Source organism: Leucopleurus acutus, assembly GCF_964270905.1.
Source record: "Leucopleurus acutus genome assembly, chromosome: 5".
Taxonomy (NCBI): Eukaryota; Metazoa; Chordata; class Mammalia; order Artiodactyla; family Delphinidae; genus Leucopleurus; species Leucopleurus acutus.
In genome coordinates, this window is record NC_139147.1 from 112,554,507 (window position 1) to 112,576,635 (window position 22,129).

Sequence of the window (22,129 nt, forward strand, 5' to 3'; positions counted from 1 at the left end):
CATTCCACATAGAATGAGGCAACTCTATTCATCACCTCAATTTATGTAATTTTTAAAAATTATTAAATAACTACTCTGTGCCAGACACTCTGAGAGATATTAGGAATACAAAGATGACTTAGGAAGTTACAGAAGATCCTTTTTTTTTTTTTTTAATCATTGCATTTATCTTCTTGAACAAAAGAAAACAAGGATATCCAGGAGTTTATAATTTGAAAAGCAAAAGTGGTAAAGCTGTTATCCACAACTATTGTCCTCCACTCTCACTGAGGACTGGAGTCAGCTGTGCGGCTTTCTACACCACAAATCCCCACTTACTAAATTAGGCTCATCAAAATAGGAAGAGAGGAACACTTAAACGAGGATAAAAACTCTCCACGTATGTATGCAAAATTATGCTAAACTTATACCACAGCATAAACAAAAAAGTTACTTTTCTGTTTAAACAAATCTGTGTCAATGCAGCCTCATCCAATAGGAAACCATCTGTGTTCGGACACTACTGCTGTTAGCTCTTCAGTAATTCCTGCTTTCTCGAATATGCTCGCAAAGAAACTGGCAGCAGCTGAACCAACACTCTGTTTTCCAATTTCTCTCACTCTTTGCCACACTGACGAGAAAGAAGATCTGAAGGCAGTCTATCTGTAGGATCTTGAATCACTATCAAAATCAAAGATTTGCAATTTTTCAAAAACAATTATGCCAGTGCTGAGTGCCAGGCTGATCTTGACTTTTTTATTTCTCTGTCCATCTCAACGTTCTTTTTATTTTCAGGGATGTGAGCTTAAAATCAGGTTGCATAAAGATGATCGTTCTAAGACCCCTTCTCGTCCCTCTCCGTTTGCTTTATGCATGTGTCAGTGTGGTTTGTATAGGTTAATAATTGGTTTATTACAGTTTTGTACTCTTTACTGCCTTGCAGGATGCACTGGGGGGGAATTCTAAAAAACATTTAAGCAGAGCTGATAACTAGCAGTTAGCTCAGAATTTCGTTCCTAAATTCAGCCTTTTCTGATGTTCCAAGAACTTAGGTAACTGTTTCTGCATGATACACATTTTTGACTGTTTTATTTTTTTTTTCCAACTTAAGGTTCCTCCTGACAAGAGAAATGGAACAAAAGAAATATACTGAAATAGCTGTTCTCCTATTATTCTTGCCTTTGAAAAAAATAGAGAAGAAACTGAAAATCTCTTGTGAAGACTTGTACTGGTGAGAGCTACAAGGCTAGAGGGGCTAGAGAAGTTTGCCAAGCTTTGCATGTATATATGGATTGCTGGGTACCTATCTGACCAGAACAAACTTCCCAAAGCTTTTCAAACAGATTTTTCTCTACTAATGACCATCAATAAAATGGGACCTATCCCTTGACTGCTGAATATGGGTTTGGCCTGATAAACTCAAGCAAACTTTAGACTGTGTTGCTTCCCCAAAAGAAATCTCTTAGTTGTAGTATTGTGTTACCAAATTATAGTTGACAGACAAAATTTCAACAAATCTAACCTTATAATTCAAATCAGGATAAGAAATCGCACAATTTACCACACAGAGAATTTGGAACAAAGAAGATAAAATTAGGATTTGAAAATCCTAACAACATTATGGCTCTTTTTTCTATTCTCATCCAATCTTCTGCACGAACATATTTTTCAAATAGTTATAACTATAGCATGGCTATTACTTGGTGATCTGTTTTTGCTCAACAATGTAGCATAAGCTTTTTGTTTGTTTGTTTTACTTAATAGTGTCCAGAGTCATCATTTTTGCTGGCTGCATCAAATTCCATAAAACAGATGTGTATAATATAGGTAACTCTTTCAGAGAACATCTAGATTATTTCCAATATTCCCATATTACAAATAATGTTGCAAAGAGTATATTCATGACCACACTCCTTAAAAAAATCATTCTCTAAGGATAAATGTGCAGAAATGGCATTAGTGGGTCAACATATATAAGTACTTTTTACAGTTTGGTAAGTGGTTTTCAAACCTAGATGAAAATAATTCCATCTATTGATATTAGCTAAACACATAATGTGCTTCAATCAAAAAGAATGTTTGTAAGTATAAGTACTTATATGTACTATAAGTATTAAGGCAGTTGACCTATACACACTACTATATATAAAATAGATAATTAATAAGGACCTACTGTATAGCACAGGGAACTCTACTCAATACTCTGTAATGGCCTATATGGGAAAAGAATCTAAAAATGAGTGGATATATGTATACATATAACTGATTCACTTCGCTGTACACCTGAAACTAACACAACACTGTAAATCAACTATACTCGATTAAAAAAAAAAAGTATTAAGGCAGGATTTGCTTTGGAAATCAGGTAAGTTTTGGAAACTTTCATACAAAATGGATAAGAGGTTGCTTTCACAGTAAAAACCGTCATTTCAATAAAAATATTCACTGAAAATTCCATTTCCAGAAAAACACCTTTGGCATATAAACTTTAAATAATCAAAAGAAAAAGCAATCAGAAAAACTTCCCAAGGAAATCTAAATTAATTCTACATAAACCTTCTTTGGTTAATTAAATAGCAGTAGTAGGGTGGAAAGAGAATAGAGTTTGAAATCAGAAATTTTCAGTTCTATCTAGTGTTTATATTTACTAGCTCTGGAATCATGAATACTGAATAAGATAATGTACAGATAGCTTAAAACACACTATACAAATCTGATTAAACAGTTGTTATTCGATCTCAATTTCTATAAACATGACAAACATATTTCAAAATGGTCAAAATAATAATAGGTTGTATAAGTAGTATTAAATTCATCATTACTCTGCAAGTTAAGGCTTGAGAGTCTAAGGAAATTAAGGTCAATGGATGAACTTATTCAAAACTAAACAGCCATTTGCATGTTCTTTAAGAGACATTCTATGTTTTGTGCTTAACATAGTTAGTCATCTTTAGAGACTAACATTCAAAGCAGGAAGAGAGGGCTAACTGTAACAGGGAAGAGGGACTCTCAGGGTACTTTTTTTTTTGCCGTACACGGGCCTCTCACTGTTGTGGCCTCTCCCGTTGCAGAGCACAGGCTCCGGACGCGCAGGCTCAGCAGCCATGGCTCACGGGCCCAGCCGCTCCGCAGCATGTGGGATCTTCCCGGACCGGGGCACGAACCTGTGTCCCCTGCATTGGCAGGCGGACTCTCAACCACTGCGCCACCAGGGAAGCCCGTCTCAGGGTACTTTAATACTCTGGGAAGTCAATTTAAACCTAATGACCAATATTAAGGAGCTTATTCAAAGACACATACATACCCATTGTTCAACAATAAGCATCATGGACTTTATTAAGTTTGAGCTAACACAACACTTTAAAAAAGAAATACTGGATAATCAATTTTATCAAAGAACCCAAAGCATTACAGATCATGAATATACAATCTAATACGAAGAAATTACCTGTGTTTTCAATTCAAAAAGAATTCAAATATCCACATCTTAAAATTCTGGTGATTAGGGGAAATGATCTTAGTTAATTGTTGGTAAAATTACATTCCCAAGATAAATATCTGATGATGCGATATCTAGTTTCAGTCTGTTATTTGATAATTGTACAAATTTGGTCTACCTGAACCTCATTTTTTAAAAACTGAAGAAAAAGACATCTACTTTAGCTACCTCAGAGAATTTCTGTTAAGATCAACTGGGAGTTTTCTTTGAAATCTAAAAGGTGGAACCTATCATTACCACCAGGCCAGTGAAGACAAGCATATTTCTATAGATGATATAGCTAAGAATTTGTCATTTGACCTTATGTAATTAAAAAAAATCAAATCTGAATATACAGGAATGACCAACTAAATAAAACTTCCCATTAAATACACTGCCAGATTTTCATTTACTCATTTCTATGCATGACAGGACATCTGAAACAAGCTCATCAATATGCCAAATGTTCAGATCTATAGTTACCTTTATTACTCCTTCTAAATAACTGCAAAGATAGGGGCATTTTAGCTTTAATTTGTATGAAGAAATTGGTGGAAAAACAGCAAATATGAGTTGGCTGAGCCAGGATTAGCAATTCCCTTATTTTAAACAACGTACAACTCTATCATCTCTAAAACAAAACTCAAACTAATCACAGACAGTGATAATCGACAGAGACTAGATGTTTTAAATGGGGGGTGTGACCACATTTTAGAGAGTCATTCTAAAGCCTTATTACAATTAAAAAAAAATGTAGACTACATAGACCTGTGTGCGTAAAACTCAATATTTCTTGGTAATTTTCTAAAGAAATTAAAATATCATACAAGCAGTAGCCAAACACTCTCTACAAAAATACGGAAGTAAAATAATTCTATCAGTAAGCCTTTCTTATATTATTAAAAGCATTTGCTTTTCTAATCTTATTTTGAATTGCATCTTTTACATGCAATAGATCATGACAAATCCATTCAATGCCTATAATAATGTCATGTAGGAATGCCTTTCACTATCCCTTGAATCCATATTTATCTTTAAATGCTCTTTTTTGTGTAGGCAGTAGGTATCATATGTTTTTATGTCTATATGAAAAAAGTCACTAGACTCTTCTGTGTCAGTAAGTAGTGGAAGCATTCAGTATCCAGTGGTCTGAATTAGAAATTCATGTCATGATTACCTCAGTAGAATAAAACTTTCGGCACATGAATACTTTATTTTAAAACAAACTTTAACTGAAAAGTATCAGAAGCCTAGTGGTTTGCTCTCCTTCCCTGGAATATGTCATATGTTTTTGTCATACAGACTATTGATATAAAAATGATGTAGTTCACGAAATGGCAATCTAATGTCTCCATCAGCATATGAAATATGTGGCCACTGGTTTGTCTTTTGTTTGGTTAATGCTGTTATGCAGTATAAATTACCCTAAAAATTATCACCAATTGCTTAAAATATTTCATAATGCTGTACACATTGTGCTCTCAGCAGTTTCACAAAATGTAGAATGCTAAATGCATTGGAGAAGGAAGATTTTTGTATACAAGTAACTGTACATGAGGTAAATGATGAAAATTAAGACTTAAATAACAGGTGCTGGCATCCCTGGAATAGGTATTTTATAGACCATTTGCATTTAGAATCACCTGGCAGATCTGTGCAAAGGATTTCAGAGACCCGCTAAAGACCCACTGCATCAGTCTGTGGGGATGAGGCCCTGCATTAACATTTTTTTTTTTTAGTTTTTAATTTTTTCTTTTTTTTTTTTGGCTGTGCTGTGTGGCTTGTGGGATCTTAGTTCCCTGACCAGGGACAGAACCCAGGCCCTGGGCAGTGAAAGCCCCAGTCCTAACCACTGGACCGCCAGGGAATTCCCAGGCCCTGCGTTTTTCACAATCGTCCCAAGTGATTCTAATCACATTAAAGCTTGAAAGCCATTGCTCTAGGACTAGGGGCATGAACTAGATGCCATACTTTGTAGCTGGAATGTTCAAAATGTAAACATGTTCTCAAGGAGAATGCTAACACATGTTTAAAATGTGTCATATTTTATCTCTTCTGTTACACTACCCTAAGCTCTGAATAAGGGCATGTATCGTTCTGTGATTAATTAATTGATTAACTGGCTGACTGACTCATTTATTCCTTCACGGACTAAGTTACTGGGCATCATTTATGAGCTTGGCACTATTCTGGTGGACCTTTTCTTGTTGTTAATAACACAGCTGATAACCTTATAAGGCTTCAAGATATTGCTTACAACAGTTTTTACGTGTAAGATGTTCAACAGTTCTTCATTGGATATTGTTGAATAAACAAGAGAATAAATGCATTCATGGATCCTTCTTGCACCATAAAAAAATTATTGTGTGTCGTGAAAATAAGTCAAACAATGATTTCCTTAATGACCAACTCTTTGTAATGAAGCAAAGATATGACTAAAAACCTCAGTCCTTTCCAGTACCTACAGATTTTTAACAATTTCTTAAAATAATCATTGAAAATGACCGCTACTTGAAAATTACACAAGGGCATCCCAAGGTCACAAAATGGAATTTTAAAAGCCTCATTTCAGTGACTGATATTCGGGAGAGTTGCTCCTCTTTAGAGAAAACCACGAAGACTGAATTTTACAGCATAGAAAGTATGCAGCTACAAGGTCTTTTAAAAGATATCCAACAAAGAATGGATAATATGAGTAGTGATAGAAAGCTCAGGTGTGTGTGTGTTATTTATGTGTTAAATACCTTTACAGTAGTTTGTGGCTGGCATTAAACACAGGAAAATGACCTAAATTTCACCTAGAATGTTCTAACTGGAGGTGATCTTAGAGATTGTCTGGTATATTCCCCTAATTTAATATGTGTGGACTATGAAGCTCGGAAAATATCAAAAACTTGACCTATGCTTACTCACCTAACTAGCAAAATCACCAGCACTAATCCTTGGATTCGATTCCTGTTTTTCAATTTAACATTTTTTGTAGTATCACACTGGGTGCTATAAATATAAATATGTGTTAGTTCCTCTAAACAGAACCAGAAGGCTGATAATCTACCATGTTTTTAACTTCTTCATTGTCTATTTTGTAGCCAAAGAGAGAAAGAAGTGGCAAGAAGAATTGGCCAATATTTTAACTGATTCAAAATCTGTTCACCTCAAAAGGAACTCAAAATTCTAAAATGTACTTGGGAGTTCCCTGAGTTAAAAATAGAGTATAGATTTAAACCCCAAATAACTAAATGTGTAAATTAAGTGTGTGCACTTACTGCCATGTCTTTTAGACTCCAAGATGTAGTGCAATTAGCATGAGAGGAAATACCCTGAAGATAGGAGTGTCTAAAATCACAAGTGCTAGGAGAAAGGTGCCCTTAGCTTCGCATTGCAACATCCTAACAGGTTGTAACTGTGACATTGAGTCAGATCCTGTGCAGGAGAATAAGGAAGCTGCCCTACCATCAGGCATTTAGATAAGTGGAATTCGGGTTAAAAGGAAATGACAGTCATTGCAACAGTAGCCATTTGTTGTGACTATGGGAAAGGAAGACAGACAAAATACTCAAAGTAGCTTCTTGCAAAAGAAAAGCAAAACAAAAAAAAGACAGGAGTCTTCATTTTAACTAAACACCATACAAAATATAACCAATTACAGACTACCTAAAATTGTGGGAGGATTAGTTTAAAAGAGTTCTGACCACACAATCAGCCTTTTAAAGAGATTCTTTGACAGAGATTTACATAGAGACGTTCTCAGCTTTAGGAATATCATCTCCTATTAATAATTAATTCTATCAAGTTATCTCAGACTGCCTATTTGGTTCCCATTAAACAATCAACAATTACACATTATGAACCCAGGGTTTGCTTCAGAAAGGTCGGTGGGTGGGGGGGGAGGAGGGATGATTCATACGTTGAGCATATCTAATAATTTTTAAATATTTAACATTTCTTAAATTTCCTCCCAGTTTATCTGCAAACAGCATTAGTTAATCAATGAGCAAGAACAATTGTGCAATGACGAACCACCCACAAGTCAAGGTGTTATCTCTAGCACACAGCAGAGTCCTTGGTGCATAGAGGGCGTGCAATTAAGTCTCAATATCCTTCCTGAGTTCTCCTTGTGGAACTCTTGTAATTAGTAGCTTTTCCCAAAACGTTCAATGAAAGGTAAAAAAACAAGCCTAAAATAAACAAACAAATGAAAACTCTAAAGGGAACACACAAGCCAAAATTTACTGCCTCCTCTTTGTACTATCACCTGTATGGGAAGGGAGAGTAATATACTAGTGTTTAAAAATGTAGTTCTGAGTTCATTCCCCACCGGAACACCCTACCCACGTGACCTTGAATAAGTTACGTTACATCTCTCTCCATAAATTTATCGCCCTGTTAAATGGAGTTAATGATAGTATCTTCCTCATAAGATTGTTTTGGGGATTAAATGTGTTGCATATGAAGGGGTAACGCTGTGATTGGTAGATAGTAAATATCCAATAAATATCAACTATTGTTATTACCATCAAAAAGATGGTGGCAGTTATAACTATCTGAGATCCTTTGTAATGCATGCAATGAAACTTAATAAACAAAAAATTGGTGCTTATTAAATAAATTCCTGCTAAACTGATTAGAGTCAATTATGTTCACACAATGGCCTTGTTTTTCCGCTTTCTCAGTAATTAAGACACGTGAACGTTCTCAGCACTAAGTACTGTCTCATGCTAACCAGGAAACAGAGGAAGAGCTCATTTGCTCTTTATATGGACACCAATGCTAGATTTGAGAGCTTCAATGTACAGTAATGTTGCCATTTTTCCCCTTCATCTAGAGTTTACCAAGTTCACTAATGTACAGCCATGCTAAAATTCTCAACAACCACTTCAACATAAGATTTATATCTTTAATTTCTTTTTCATGTAGCAATAGCAAAGTATATACATCTGATCATCCTTGACTCTAAGACTGAGAGCATCACCCAATTTACAATTTAAAAACTTATAATCACATTTCACAAACAAGGCTGCCTTGCTATTCCAACCAAAATATTATGAGGCTTATGAGGAAACTTGCAACGATAAATTTCAAAACACTTTGTAGAGAGTAACTGAATAACATCTTTATGAGGACAAGTACCAGGGGATTGATAGAATTTGTTAATAGCAACAATAACAAGAAACATTTAGGAAGCTTCTGCTGTGTGCCAGACACTGACTAACTCTTTGAGGTAAATGCCATAAGTTTCTCCAATTTGAAGATGAGGAAACTGAGGCACAGTGAAGTAATAAGCCGTCTGATCCCAGAGTCCAAGTTCTTACCCATTATTCTACATATGGATGTTGTGGCTTCTATAAATGTTACATTCATCAAGCATAGCATATCTATATTCTAGCCAAACGCTCCAAACACTAAACCAAAATCTCTGCTTTGAATTGTTTTTAACCTTTATGGCCATGGAAGAAATAAACAAAGCGCACACTTTGAAATTTAGAATGGAATACAGAAAGACACCAGCGAATCACTCCTACCTCAAGTCTGTCTGTCCGCATTAATTTCTGTGCAGCAGCTGCAGCAGCTGCAGGTACAGGGACCCCAGGATTCCCTGTAACCAACATTGGTGCAGTCGGCAAGATCTCTGCTGGAACCAGGCTTGGGGAAACAGGTCCCAGGTAGGGATTAAAGGCTGCTGATGCATTGGTGGCTAAGCTTGGTGCAACTGAAAACATTGGCTGAAAAATAAAATACAAAGCAAAATTTAATCGGCAGGTCTTGGTTCAAAGTTGATATCCTGCATTATATATCTATCCTCCATCCATGTACCCATGCATCCATTCATAACCCATTCTCCCTTTGCTTCCTCTTTCCCTCCCTCCCTCTCTCCATTTAACTGTATGTTTATTTACTCTCATTTAGGATAAGAATGTTTCTTAAAATAAGCATTCATCAAATCAACGTTTTTCTAAAATACAATGGGTAATTATCCATTAAATTTTCCACTGGGATTTTGAAGCTGGGGGTCTATCATACTTGCAATTTCTTTTTGAAAAATAGCTCAACCATTCAATACAGAAACTTCTTGTGGTTACCTAATCTCCACCTTTGTCCTGATTTAATCCTGGAAACTTGTCTAAGAAATACATTTTATAATTGCTATGTCAGATGTACTTAAAAGATCTGTTTACAACTGTTAATAGGTTGCAAGTGTCCTATTATCTAGAATAAATAAAGCAGAACTCACAGTGGACAGCAGAATTTCACAGTCAATGTAAACTGTGAATAAATCTTATGGGATACGTGAAAGGTGACGATGACACCATTTCTTTTGAGCATATAAGATAAAGTATTTGGCATATATATTTGTTGCAGGTTTTCCTGGGGAAATTATAAATCTCCCACCAGCCTATTACACCTTCGTGAGACACTTAACAAATTCAGCTTACTAGGGAGACACTATTCTGAAATGTGAAGTCTGAAAAAGAACACTTCTAAAGAAATGCATTATGGTTGTTCAAGGAAATACATATAGTAGCATTGAATAAAATGCTACAAGATAGATTTTTTTTTGCCAGGAATGCTTTCATGAATATATGAAAATAGTTTCTATTTGTTGATATGAAAATCTGCATATCAGGAAATATGTGTTTTTGAGTAAAATTAAATAATTTACCTGAAATCTATTTTAACAATGTGCTTTTCCAGTTTTCAGAAGATAACCTAGCACAATTTTCCACCTTACTGGTGGTAAATTTTCAACTTCTTAATTCAATGGAGTTTTCATTCTTGATGTTTAATGCTATGTGTAATAATGTTTGTTTCCAAAACACAAAAACAAATGGACAAAATGGATCCTGTTCATTAAGGTAATTTTAAACAGTTTGTTATCTTTACCCTGTAGTAAGGAATAGAATCACAGAAATTTCTTTTAGAAAGAAACGGACATGAGAATGTAGATAATTCTTCCCTCTGACAGGAATAAGAAGTTAGATGACCCCAGAGTTTATTTAGTATTCAAGAGAGTTTTGGTGTAAGGTTTTATGCAATCAAGGTGTATATGTTACAAAAGTAATTCTTACAGCTCAGAAGAAATATCTTTAAAAAAATAAAATATATCCTTTATCTAATTTGGCCCTGACTCATCCTGTATTTAGAAGAGTAAAACAGATTTCAAGTATACCTTTTTTCTTAGGGCAGTGGTTCTCAATTATGGGTGATTTTGCCTTGCAGGGGACGTTCTGCAATATCAGGGGACATTTTTGGTTGTCACAGCTGGGGATGCCAGCTGCACCTAGTGGGTAGAGGCTGCTAAGTGTCCTATAACACAGAACAGTCCCTCGTAACAAAGACTTATCCAGCCCCAAATGTCAATAGTGCTGGGGTTGAAAATGCCTATCCTAAAGGATACAGCCTTCTCGTGACTTCACAAATTGTTTTAGGACAAAATATTTGCAGCCAGCATATCCAGTCATACTAAGAAGACCATGTAATACATAGTATTTAATACATAATTTGATTCACTTGGATGAATAAACAATATACCATGGATTCCATCGATATTTTCAAATTAAAATAATTATTGTTCCTAATGTGTTGGTTTGAATGCCATGGTTAGTTGCCCTGCCTGGTTCATGGCTCTTGATGAAGTTGCCTAAAGTAATACCTCCGGTCCCCAGTTCCATCCCTGCCCAAGGCAGCTACCCACGCACAATAGGAAACTATTGGGGGTTCCAAATATTAACAATCAATAACCTGTCAGAAACTGGGGCCCAGAGCAATCTCCATCTATCAACAGTTACTTATTCAAACAGCAGCTGATCTGATACTGCTTCACTGACTACTGGTTGCCAAGGCAGCAGCAACACAAGAATTGCCCTGTATAGTAAATACATGTTGAACTTGGATCTCTATTCAGAAATATTCAGGTTAAACTTACACTGTTACATACTGTAGGACACAATATGTGACATTTCAGCCAGAAAAACACTCTAATTTTTCTCTTATTTAAGAATTATAAGAAATTTAGCACAGAAGACTAAAAGACTAGTTTAGAATATGGAGAACAGAGCTGGTCAATGTTAATTCTTGCTATGAATTAATATGTATTTCCAGAGAGGGCATTTTAAATGTATACTTCAGAAAGTTATTGAGATGTTTGTGTCACTCTGCACAATCTACTATAATTATTTAGAAGCAGAGGTCCAACTGACAAACTGATGGAGGGAAGAAAAGCATTTTTATTTTAAGAAAATAAGATCAGTGGCCAGTAAAATCCAGCTTTGCTAAATATCACCGAATAAAATAAATTTATAATCTGCAATGCATATAGTGTAGCAGTTGCATATTACAGATAAAAGAATACTTTTATGAGATAAAAATACTCATCTTATTAACTGGAAACAATTTTTCCACTAGATTGTTTCTACAGAGTCGTCACATGAATTAATTTTCTGACAATTCAGCAGAACAGATTCAAATCTGAAGAACTTTAGGGCACTGTCCCCGAGTAAAATCTGTAGCAGCTTCTAAAATTCTAAAACATCAACTATTCAACAAACATTATCTCAAACTGCTCCCTCTCCAGATAAAGAGTTATTTGCTAAACAGGCAGACAATCGATAATAATAGCTCTGTACTTTGAAACTGGATTCCAGTAGCTGCCCAAAAAACCCACTGAAGTGCAGCATTCCTTCATTTCTTTTGAATTTCTGTAAATTTGTTATATCCCTTTTTCAAAGAGCACCTTGCTAGAGGTAGGTCATTGCCGGCCCCATCAGAGTGCTCTAATCAGATTAGTGAAGCACTTGAACTGTGGTACTGCCAATTCTCTATTCCAAATGCCATCCGAAAGAGGATTCAGCAGAATCACAAAGACGGATATTAATACAATGGTATTATCAAGCAGTATCCTATTTTCTCCGAAGTAACCACAGGATAACATAGAACTATGTAATTGGTGTATTTGATACTGACTATATCCTTGTAATAATGATTTACAGATATCTTTGTTCCCAGAAGGCATAAGGAAGGTTGGTTTATGATTGCCTTTTTGCCAGTGAACATCCTAAGCAGAGAAAAACAAATTGCAATCTCACTAATGCCAGTGCATTATGGGCTAACCACTTGTTTGTTTTAAATGAGACATTCGATTCCATTAAGGTAATCAGGCTTTATTATGAATGAAAATGTTATTCAATTTCACATTATGACCCTCGTAAACTGTGTGCCAACATGACTATTACAATAATTCTATTTATTGTGTGCCAGGCATTGTGCTAAGTGCTTTACCTATGTTATTATATTTAATCCTCATAATAGTAGAGTATAAACTCCTTGGAGCAAACGAAAGCAAAAACTCCACTGCTTTTGTTACAAGGAGGAGGGGATACATGTTTAGTTCACTACTAAATTCCCAGAACCGAGAATGATGCCTGGCACACAGTAGGCCCTCAATAAATATACACTGAATACGTGAGTGAGTGAATGAATGAATGAAAGTGTGAATAAATTACAGCCTTGTCAGGTGGATATTATTAGTTTCATTTTGCAGATAAGGGAAAGGGCTCACAGAGATTATGTGCCCATGGTCACAAATGAGTGCATGGAAGACCTAGGATTTAGACATCGGTGTGTTTAATTCCAGGTGGTTCTAAAACCAGTGGTTCGCAGTGCTGGCTGTCCAGCAGAATCACCTGGACGACTTGAAGCCTGGAACTCCCTGGCACTCTCTACTCATCAGAATCTCTAGGCAGCAGTAGGCTTTAAGGCTCCTGGGGAAATCCTATTCCATGTACTATGTGGTCTTCTACTATTTAAATACAGAAATAGGTCCAGTTTTCAGGTTCTATGTGAGGTCTCTAAGTATATGTGCCTCCTGTGGCTCCCTGCTTTTGAACATGGTTTCCCCTCCACGGTGAAGGTTGCTCCTGTCCAGCCCAACTGTTTAATTCCTAATTAGGCTTCAAGAATCAGGACTCTTTCTCGAAGTTTGCCCTGATCCACGCACACCTCCAACTATGAAGGCGCTTTTCCTACCCTCTGTTCCTACGTAATTCTTCGTCACTGGAGTTCAGCATTGATCACCAGGTGTGTTTACTTAACCATCTCTTCTACTTGGGCTCTCAGAGTGCAGTCTCAGGCACTGTGCTTTGTCCATTTTGCACATCCTGTACTTGGCATCTACACAGGTCCTCTACAAACATTTGCTTAACAAATGTATTTATGGATTTGCTGTTTTTCTCTGCCACAGAAACTAACTAGCAAATATAGTAAATATTTTCTAGTATACATATTTGAACATTAAAAAAGATTTAATGTTATTTCCTCTGAATCTCAAATTTTAATCATTAATTTCTTTAGTGTGCTTATTTAAAATCTATTTTATTTCTGATTGTCACTTTTTTCATATTGAACTAAGTTTCATTAACATACTGTTACCATGCTGTAATCTTGCAAATATCATAGGGATTCTAATTTATTTTAAAACACTGTGTGAAACAGTGTTGGTTTTGCGTATAATGTTTGCCATTTTTAATAAAATAGAGGGAGTATATAAAACAAATAATATATACTCAGTATGTGCTGGGATTTACAGAACACAAATTGTAAGTCAGACTTTTCTAGATTTTTACCTCTGTGTGTGTGTGTGTGTGTGGCGGGGGCTGGTGTGTTTGTGATGGTCAAACGTGTAAACAGGGAAAAATTAAGCTTTTTAAAAAAATTTACAGCACAAAATCAAGGTATATAAAACCATGTTTCTGGGTAAGCACAGCCCTGTACAAGAGCTATAAACAGTCTCTGTAAACAATTATTTTGAATATAAACATAGAGCCAAAAGCTAACGGGAATTATCAACAGATTTACATTACAGTGTCTTTTCTTCTAAGAAGGTAGCCCGTAACTGGAATAAAATGAGAAATACTGTTTTAAACTCTGCTTCTAGACTGACCTGCTGACTGGGCAAATCAAATGACCACTTACTTTATTCTTAATTTCACATTATACTTCAAGTGACTTTTAATGAAGTAATAAACATTTAAATAAAGAAGACTCACTTCTAGCCCTCCAAGAAGAAAGGTATCAACAAATATGGCCTGGTGCCTAAGATTCAGGGCCCATTCTCATGCTGCTTGAGGAAGTAGAGGCTCCTTGACAGAAATAGGCAGTAAGATGGGCAGGATGGATGAAATAAGATTCAGAGTGACTGACCTGCAAACACTTTTACCAGAAACACTTGGGGATAAAGCAGCCTTATCTCAACCACTAGTTGGATAAACTGGAATGTAAAGCACTAAAAAACAATTTAAGAATTCTAGGTGTTCCTAGAAGTGTGACAAATGATGACTTCAAAGCTTTCAGGAACCAACTGCCCCAAAAATGCTTGGATATGAAGTGACAGCAAAGGCAAGGCGACAGGAGCAGCAAAGGAGCTCCTAAGACTTTAGCTAAATCCAGTAACTTTGAATTTCTCTATCCCTAGCCTACTTCAAGTTCATGAAATGCACAGGGAATTCGACATGAGTTTTGTACCTCGAAGTAGCTAGTGTGTGTACCTTCAGGGCAGCTGCCTTGCGAAATTATGGATGGCCAAGGCCAACCTTTGGGCACACAGGGAAAGGCATGGGAGGGCACTGCTAGGGGACCTCCAGAGCTCAGATACACTCTTCAAAACACTGCTTACGCAGACCTCTTCAAGGGCAACGCCGAGAACCTGGAATCAACAGGGTTTCTGAAAAACATCTTTCTGGGACCAAAGAAACACACCAGATGCCTCTAAGTTGTGAGCCCCTGGGTGCAGTGCATCGTTGGTTATTTAGTAATTTCTTGTTAGATTACCTTTGCATCAGATAGTGTATGGCGAAATAATAGTACTTTTTTAAGTACTACCTAGAAAAAAAAATCCAGAAATTTTATTCTTTTAATTTGGATAATTAAATACTATAGGTCCTCTATCTTCAAAGATCATACAATAAAGCAAAAAATGCTCTTTTGCATTTTTATTAGTGGTTTAGAAATGATAATAGAACTAACACCAATTACTTGATAATTTACTATGCTAAATTTTAGGAAGTAGACATATACATTCAATTATTTATTTTCAACTACTTGTTTTCTTATCTTATGAAACTGGAATAATTATAAGATTGGTAGGACCTTTCAAATAATATATCTTAAAGTTTTCACTATATGCTGAAGAAGGTCAGGGTTTTTAAATGAATCCAGCAAAGACCCAGAGTTGGTTGGTGGCGCGTCTCCATTTAGTGTTTCCACAGCATGGACGCCACAACCTGAACAGCCTGGGTGAAAATCCTGGCCCTGCTAACTCACTAGCTATGTAACTTGGGCAAACTAGTTACTCTCTGAACCTCTGAGTCTTCATCTCTAAGGCTGGATAATATTCCCTACTTTTATAGTACGGTTGTGAGGATTTATGACATAAAATGTGCTGAGTGCCTTCCATGCCCTCAGAGTACTGTAATTACCCCCCAAATGTTATGTTCTTTTTCAGATTCCTGGCTTGGTACATTTCATTACAACATAATCAAGTCCATGAAAACAAGAAATTCGCCTATAAATCCCTGCATTTCCCAGAGCAGCCCAGTGTTATGTTCTGGAGATCTTAAATTTATAGACCCGGTCTCTCAAAATTTATGAGAAGATGAGAACCCAAACTGGGCGGCATGATAGCTATTTCCTGGTCCCAACAGTACCCTCATCAAGTCCCTGGCTGCCTCTGCTAACAGTCTACTAATAGGTATCCACCTGTACTCCCCATTCGATGCTGCAGTCTCTATAATTGGGCTTGTGCTCTGGTTCCAGTTATAATTCCTTTGGACTCTGGCATGGGTAAACTACCCTGAACCTCTGCCTGTTCTTCTCATGTTCGGGAAACTCTTTGCTTCATTCTTTCTTTCACTTATCAAGCAATTTTTTAAATCTCTGCTACATGCCAGGCATAATGCTAGATGCTTCTGAATTTGATTAGACCTCGCTAGCCTCTTCCCCTCTTCATGTCTCCTCCAGTTATGGTCTGGGGGCCAAACTGGCTGGCCCTAGAGAACTAAGATGCTTTACTTACTTGACTAAAAGTCCAGTCACTGCTCAGATATTCCTGATACTGCTGAGGTTATGAATCTGCTCACAGTATTATCTCCTTTGCTATCACTACTACCTGGGTTGGATCCAAGTTTATACCACGTCTTCAAACACCACCATCTATTCTAGTGGCCATCCTCTTCTGAGTGGCAACCCTTTTCCATATTAGTCACCTGGCTGTGTTATAATCCCTCTCTGTAGGCCCAGCACTAAAGTTCCAGTAAACAGCTGGTTATGACCATCTCGTTTATTTCTGAATTTATATTCTGATATAAATATACATTTCCATATCATTATCCTCATCAAAACAGGGCTGACTACAAAAAGGATCGAAAAGTCTCAGGTGGGGTTCTGAAGGCAAATTTCCTGGATTAAAGCCTTCTCTACAGTCATTAAAACCCTAAATGCTTTAAAATTGAATAATTAAAATGACTTCTATACTCAGTACAAAAACGTCACTCTGAATGGAGTCTACTTTTAGACTATGATCTCAGGATGCCTTTAGCAGAAGGGTAATTCCACATTCAAATCTAGACATATCAGGGAAAATTAACATAAAGCCTGAATGGGCTCACAACTAATAAAAGTAAATGCTCCGTCTAAGCAGAGAATTTTCCAACAATAACACCAGAAAATGAGGTAATTTTTCTGATGGTTTCAGAAATCTGTGACTTGTTGATTTTTTTTTTTAAACAACACATATTTGTTACTAGCATTTCAAACACATGAGCATAAATGGTGTTTAGAGTTTGTCCCAGGATTACACATACGATGACCCTGAAATGGCCTTGAGAGTAAAACTCAAGGACTAACTCAGGAGATGGGCCAAGACTTCACAGTGAGGAACTCACTGTCATGACCTGTTCTCTGCCATCTGGGAACCACACTTGCTGATCTCAGAGGTTCTCCCAGTCACCCAGAGGGTAGAGCCTGCCGGTCAGCACGCTTTAAATGTTTAAGTGGAACAGTGTCTCACATCAAGGAGAGATATTATATTGACTATCGTAGTAGCCACCCCAAGGATTTATCAGATCTTTGAAACCATATGTGAGAGTTGAGTGTAAAAGAGAACTCTTGTCCTATATTTTACGCTAGAGACAATGATTAAACTTTTTTTAAAACCAAATGGAAATCTTCATGCTATCCCAACACAGACATGTGAAATTAACAGGTGTCACAGAAATAAATTTAAGATATCATATTTTTAACTGAGTCCCCAGTAATGGAAAAAATATATCAAGTTAAAACAGACAGAATTATAATATTCTCTCACCTCAACTGTATAGTATTGATAATTGGTATCACTGCCGATTGGATTTGGAGATCCCTCCCACCTCGAAATGCAATCCCCCCCTCTTTTTTGGAATGATTGGTTCATTAAGTTCTAAGAGAGAATAATAATTACATTGAGTTCAGGGGTTAAAATGTATCAGGAAAAAAATTAGTTAGCATACATGCTACAGTTAGCTATCAGAAAAATGTGGGTCTTCACGTTTCCATGACCCCATAATATTGCATATAAGTCAGTGACAGGAATATTCCGATCATTGCAAATTTCAACATGCATTTAAATACAGAATTACTATATCACAATTAACATCAGAACATCTTTTGTAACCTAAAATTAGTTACGATATTAAGCTCTCACATTTTTGTGGATAAATGTGAGTAAAGGTTATTAAAGTCATTTGTCACATACACCCTCCTCCCAAATCCAAACAAATAAACAAATAAATAAATAAATATGCTCAGAATCAAAGGTTACGTACATACACGGCTCAGTAAACATTAAATCCATATGACCACCTACAGTTTATAAAATTTTGCTCTTTTCTTAAAAGCTCGTGGAGTTTCTGCCTCTCCTGATTAGGTCTCCTTTGATGAGACTTCGAGGTCCATGATATGGATTCGTCACTGTCAGAATTTTCCTAGCATTTGTAACTATAAACTAGTTTCAATTTAAGTTTAAAAGAATAACAAAGGCTCCTTTTCAAGAAAGAGAACTGTATAGATTCTCTTTAAGGAGAGAGGAAAGGGAAACATGTTCTCAAAATTAAAGATGATATACACCAATTTTTAAAATGACTATTACTGCTAAAGGTAGCCTGAAAATGCACCTTGACTAGACTGATGAGTTTAACGACCATTTAAAAAAAGACCATTTAACGTCTGCAAGTCACAGGATTTAATTTGAAGGGAGTTTTGAGGGACAAACATGCTGTAATGTAAATTTCCACATGATTTAGCCAGAAGATGAGTAACTTTACGGTGTGAAAATTGTTTCCAGGGTTTGACTGCTAGTTCGGCTAGAAAATGCTAGGTAACTGATACTGTTACCTATGTTCAGTTGATCTAGTGCAATCACCACTTTAACACTGAAAGTGAGCACTCAGAATGACAAACTTCAGGAACGAGAACTGAGAACACGCTTACCACGGGTTGCAATGGGGCACCGGGCATCATGGCGTTGGCTAGTTGCATTTGCTGGGCCAACATGGCCATGTTCTTCTGCTGAATCAAGTTATTGCGCCCATTTATCTCCAATTGCGTTTTTAAGTGGGGGGGTGGGTGAAGATATTTGCAGTTCTCCCTGGAGCAACGACCCTAAGAAACAAAAGCAGAAAATAGCACCTTAAAAAAATAGTAAAATCCACAAATCTTAAGAAAATCACAATGATGCAAACCCGTCACATGAATCTACTGTGTGTCTTTCACACAATGAAAAAAGTCCAAATCACTTTATTATACATTTCGAGTAAATGATGAATTCACTCTAGTGTATTATCAAAATGAGATATTAAGACATGTGAAAAAAGTTTCAAGCTTAAAGAAGCTCCTGTATTTTAATATTAGCACTAATATTTCTAGTTCCAAGTTTAAAAATCTACAAACTGCCAGGGGAATATGAAAACACAGAATTATCAAATAAAATGTTAGGTTCCTTCCATAACATCTTCTGGTTAACTTTAATGAACCCAAAAGAATGATGAAGTTTTACCATCTATTTTTACTTGTACTGAGTCGTAAGGGAATGAAATTAGAGGACTCAAGGCACACTGTTATCTTCAGTAAAACACCTTTACATGTATCTCACAAGAAGTAACATTAAAATTACTACTAAGCCTTATAAGCCAATATATTAAGAAATGTACAGATGAAAAGAAGAAGATTTCCACACATTCCTCACTGTGTATAGAGATTAGTAAGTATAGTGAAATATTGGTGGAAAATGTAGCCTTTAAACCTTCCAGTAGTAAATCTAGTCTACATCACCCAAGAATTATACAACAATAGAAACAGACATATTTACCCTCCAAAAAACTTAGAGTATAAAATGGAGAAAAAAAATAAGTTACTATAAAACAAGAAATGTGAATATACCTTTCTTTTGGGATGATTCTTCTCATCAAAATATATTTATTAAAGTCTGTATTATGCAATATTGTCAGGGATTGACCCATATTATTATTGACCCATATTATTGACCCATATTATTATTGTCAAGTCATATTGATAGTAACTTATCTCATGAATTACCACCTTGACAACTTCTTTCACCAATAAATCTAATTAGAGCTGCTTGTGAGGGTAAAAGAAAGATTTAATTGAAGCCATCAACCACCTTCTTGAGCTTTCTTTGATTTTTCTAAGAAAAATCTATTTACCATAATTTGACCTTGTACTGCAAATGGACGCAGAAAACTGATGTTTATATTTGTGAGAAAATCTGTCACAATTCTAACTTGAATGATTTATTTCTGGCTCGTTTTCATTAAGCTTTTTAGGAATAAGTTCATAAGTTTATATCACAGGATACTGCCTTTTATTTTAACAAGCTTTATGTAATAAAGCTTTACTAATAACATTTTAAGTCAGGAGGCAGTAGAGAACAGTGGTCAACAGCAAGGACCTTACAGGCCTCAGGACCTGGGGTAGAGGCCTAGCTCTCTCACTCATCAGCTGCATGAATTGCATAAAAAACTAACTTCTTTAAGCCTCAGGGTTTTCATTCATTTCAAAATTGCTATATAACCTACAAAAGAATACGTTTATTTTTAAGATTAAAGAAGATAATGTCTATGTCACACCCTCGGTACTGCCTGGCACTCTCCAAGGAGCAGAGGAAGGTCAGAAGCTGCTATTACCACCACTCCCAGAGCATTTTAAATTGTATACACAATAAGAGAAAAACAAAATATTGGCATGAAGGTAACTTTTATAATATTTATTAGTTATGGCTATTGATAAATTCACAAGTAAAGTAACATTTACATATCTATGACCTATTCCATCTGAAATCATCATGCTTGACATCTGTTGAGATCGTGATTATATTAGCGTAAAAGCATCTGGATGCAAAACAACTTTCATAAAAACAACACTTCGAGTCACAAGATAAACCACAGGGGATGACTGGCCAACACAAATAACTCATGGATGACACATGGTCTGATTTCAGGGATATCCAGTTGGGGTCTTTTAAAGAAAACCTGCTTTTTCAGTACAAAGAACAACTTGTCTCTAAGAGAAATTCTGCTTCTCAGTAACTCCACATCACATTTCTTACTAAGATTGGATTTATTTAAGTGCAGATAAGCAGGGTTATATCCACTCTGAAGATTCAGTTACTGTCAATTGACTCAGATCAGTTTCTAGAGTTCCATAAATAACACAGAGACAGCCCTGGGCCCTGAACCCTGCTTTGTCAACACTAACACTGGTCTTCCTCGCACTTCATTCTAGTGCCTCCCTTGAACATAAACCACCAGGGCTCTCCTACCTAGGAATACAGCCTGGATTGAAATAATGAAGGAGAGAAACCACGTGCAAACCACCATATATTCTGTATCCCCGCATCTCAAAACTTTTAATAGAAACTCGGACCTTTGGTTTTCGTTTTGTCTTTACTACATCTACTCAGGAAAAATGCCATTCTACTACACTTCCTACACAGGCCACCTTTCCATGCTTAGCTTGATCTGACTGGATTGCAGCCTCACTTTCAAAAAGCTATGTTGCTAAGAATCATCAACTGAGGACATTTTGTGGCAAAGTACACAGACTACCAAGCCTCCTCCACAGGGTTTGTGGCAATAGGTCTGGGGCCCAGGGATCTACATTTTAACGGTATTCCAGGTTATTCTGATATAGCAGAAAACACTACAGAACACAATTATGCAAAGCCACGTGAATTTTTCATTGACACGTATGGAAAAAATAACTGAGTAGCCTCCGCAATTGATATTAGATAAACTTAGCTTCTTAGGAAGGTCAAAACGTGTTTAATGCTTACTATGCTGCTGAATAGTTGTGGTTTGACAAATAAAAAGGTCAAAAGCAAGTTAGAATAAACATCCTCTTCCAGAGAATTGCCTAAGTTCTGAGGAAAACCACCAGTAGCAACCCTTCTAGAGAGTTCAGGTAAATACGACATTGGTACCTCTCCACATTCATCCATCTCTTGAGTTCCCAGCACTGTACCTCAATAAGCATTTGCAGAATGAATGAATGAACACTTCTTACTAAATGCTTAAAGATGAATTCTACTGTAACTCCATTCTGGAGACAATGAAGATAACAGAATAAAAA

At 36.3% G+C, this 22,129-nt stretch overlaps 1 protein-coding gene across 18 annotated transcripts in view; it reads right to left on the reverse strand.

The window, feature by feature from the left end:
- MBNL1 (muscleblind like splicing regulator 1) overlaps positions 1-22,129 on the reverse strand; it is a 176,717-nt gene that overhangs the window by 21,750 nt on the left and 132,838 nt on the right. For 10 of the 18 annotated variants that reach the window (XM_082840009.1, XM_082840005.1, XM_082840019.1 and 7 more), the window contains 3 exons: positions 18,974-19,144; positions 17,814-17,924; positions 8,980-9,180 (listed from right to left, as the gene is read on the reverse strand). In XM_082840009.1, coding sequence (XP_082696135.1) covers positions 8,980-9,180; positions 17,814-17,924; positions 18,974-19,042 — 381 coding nt within the window. In that variant the 5' untranslated portion in view covers positions 19,043-19,144. The remainder of the gene's footprint in view (positions 1-8,979; positions 9,181-17,813; positions 17,925-18,973; positions 19,145-22,129) is intronic. The other 8 variants (XM_082840008.1, XM_082840007.1, XM_082840016.1 and 5 more) reach the window with 1 other exon arrangement.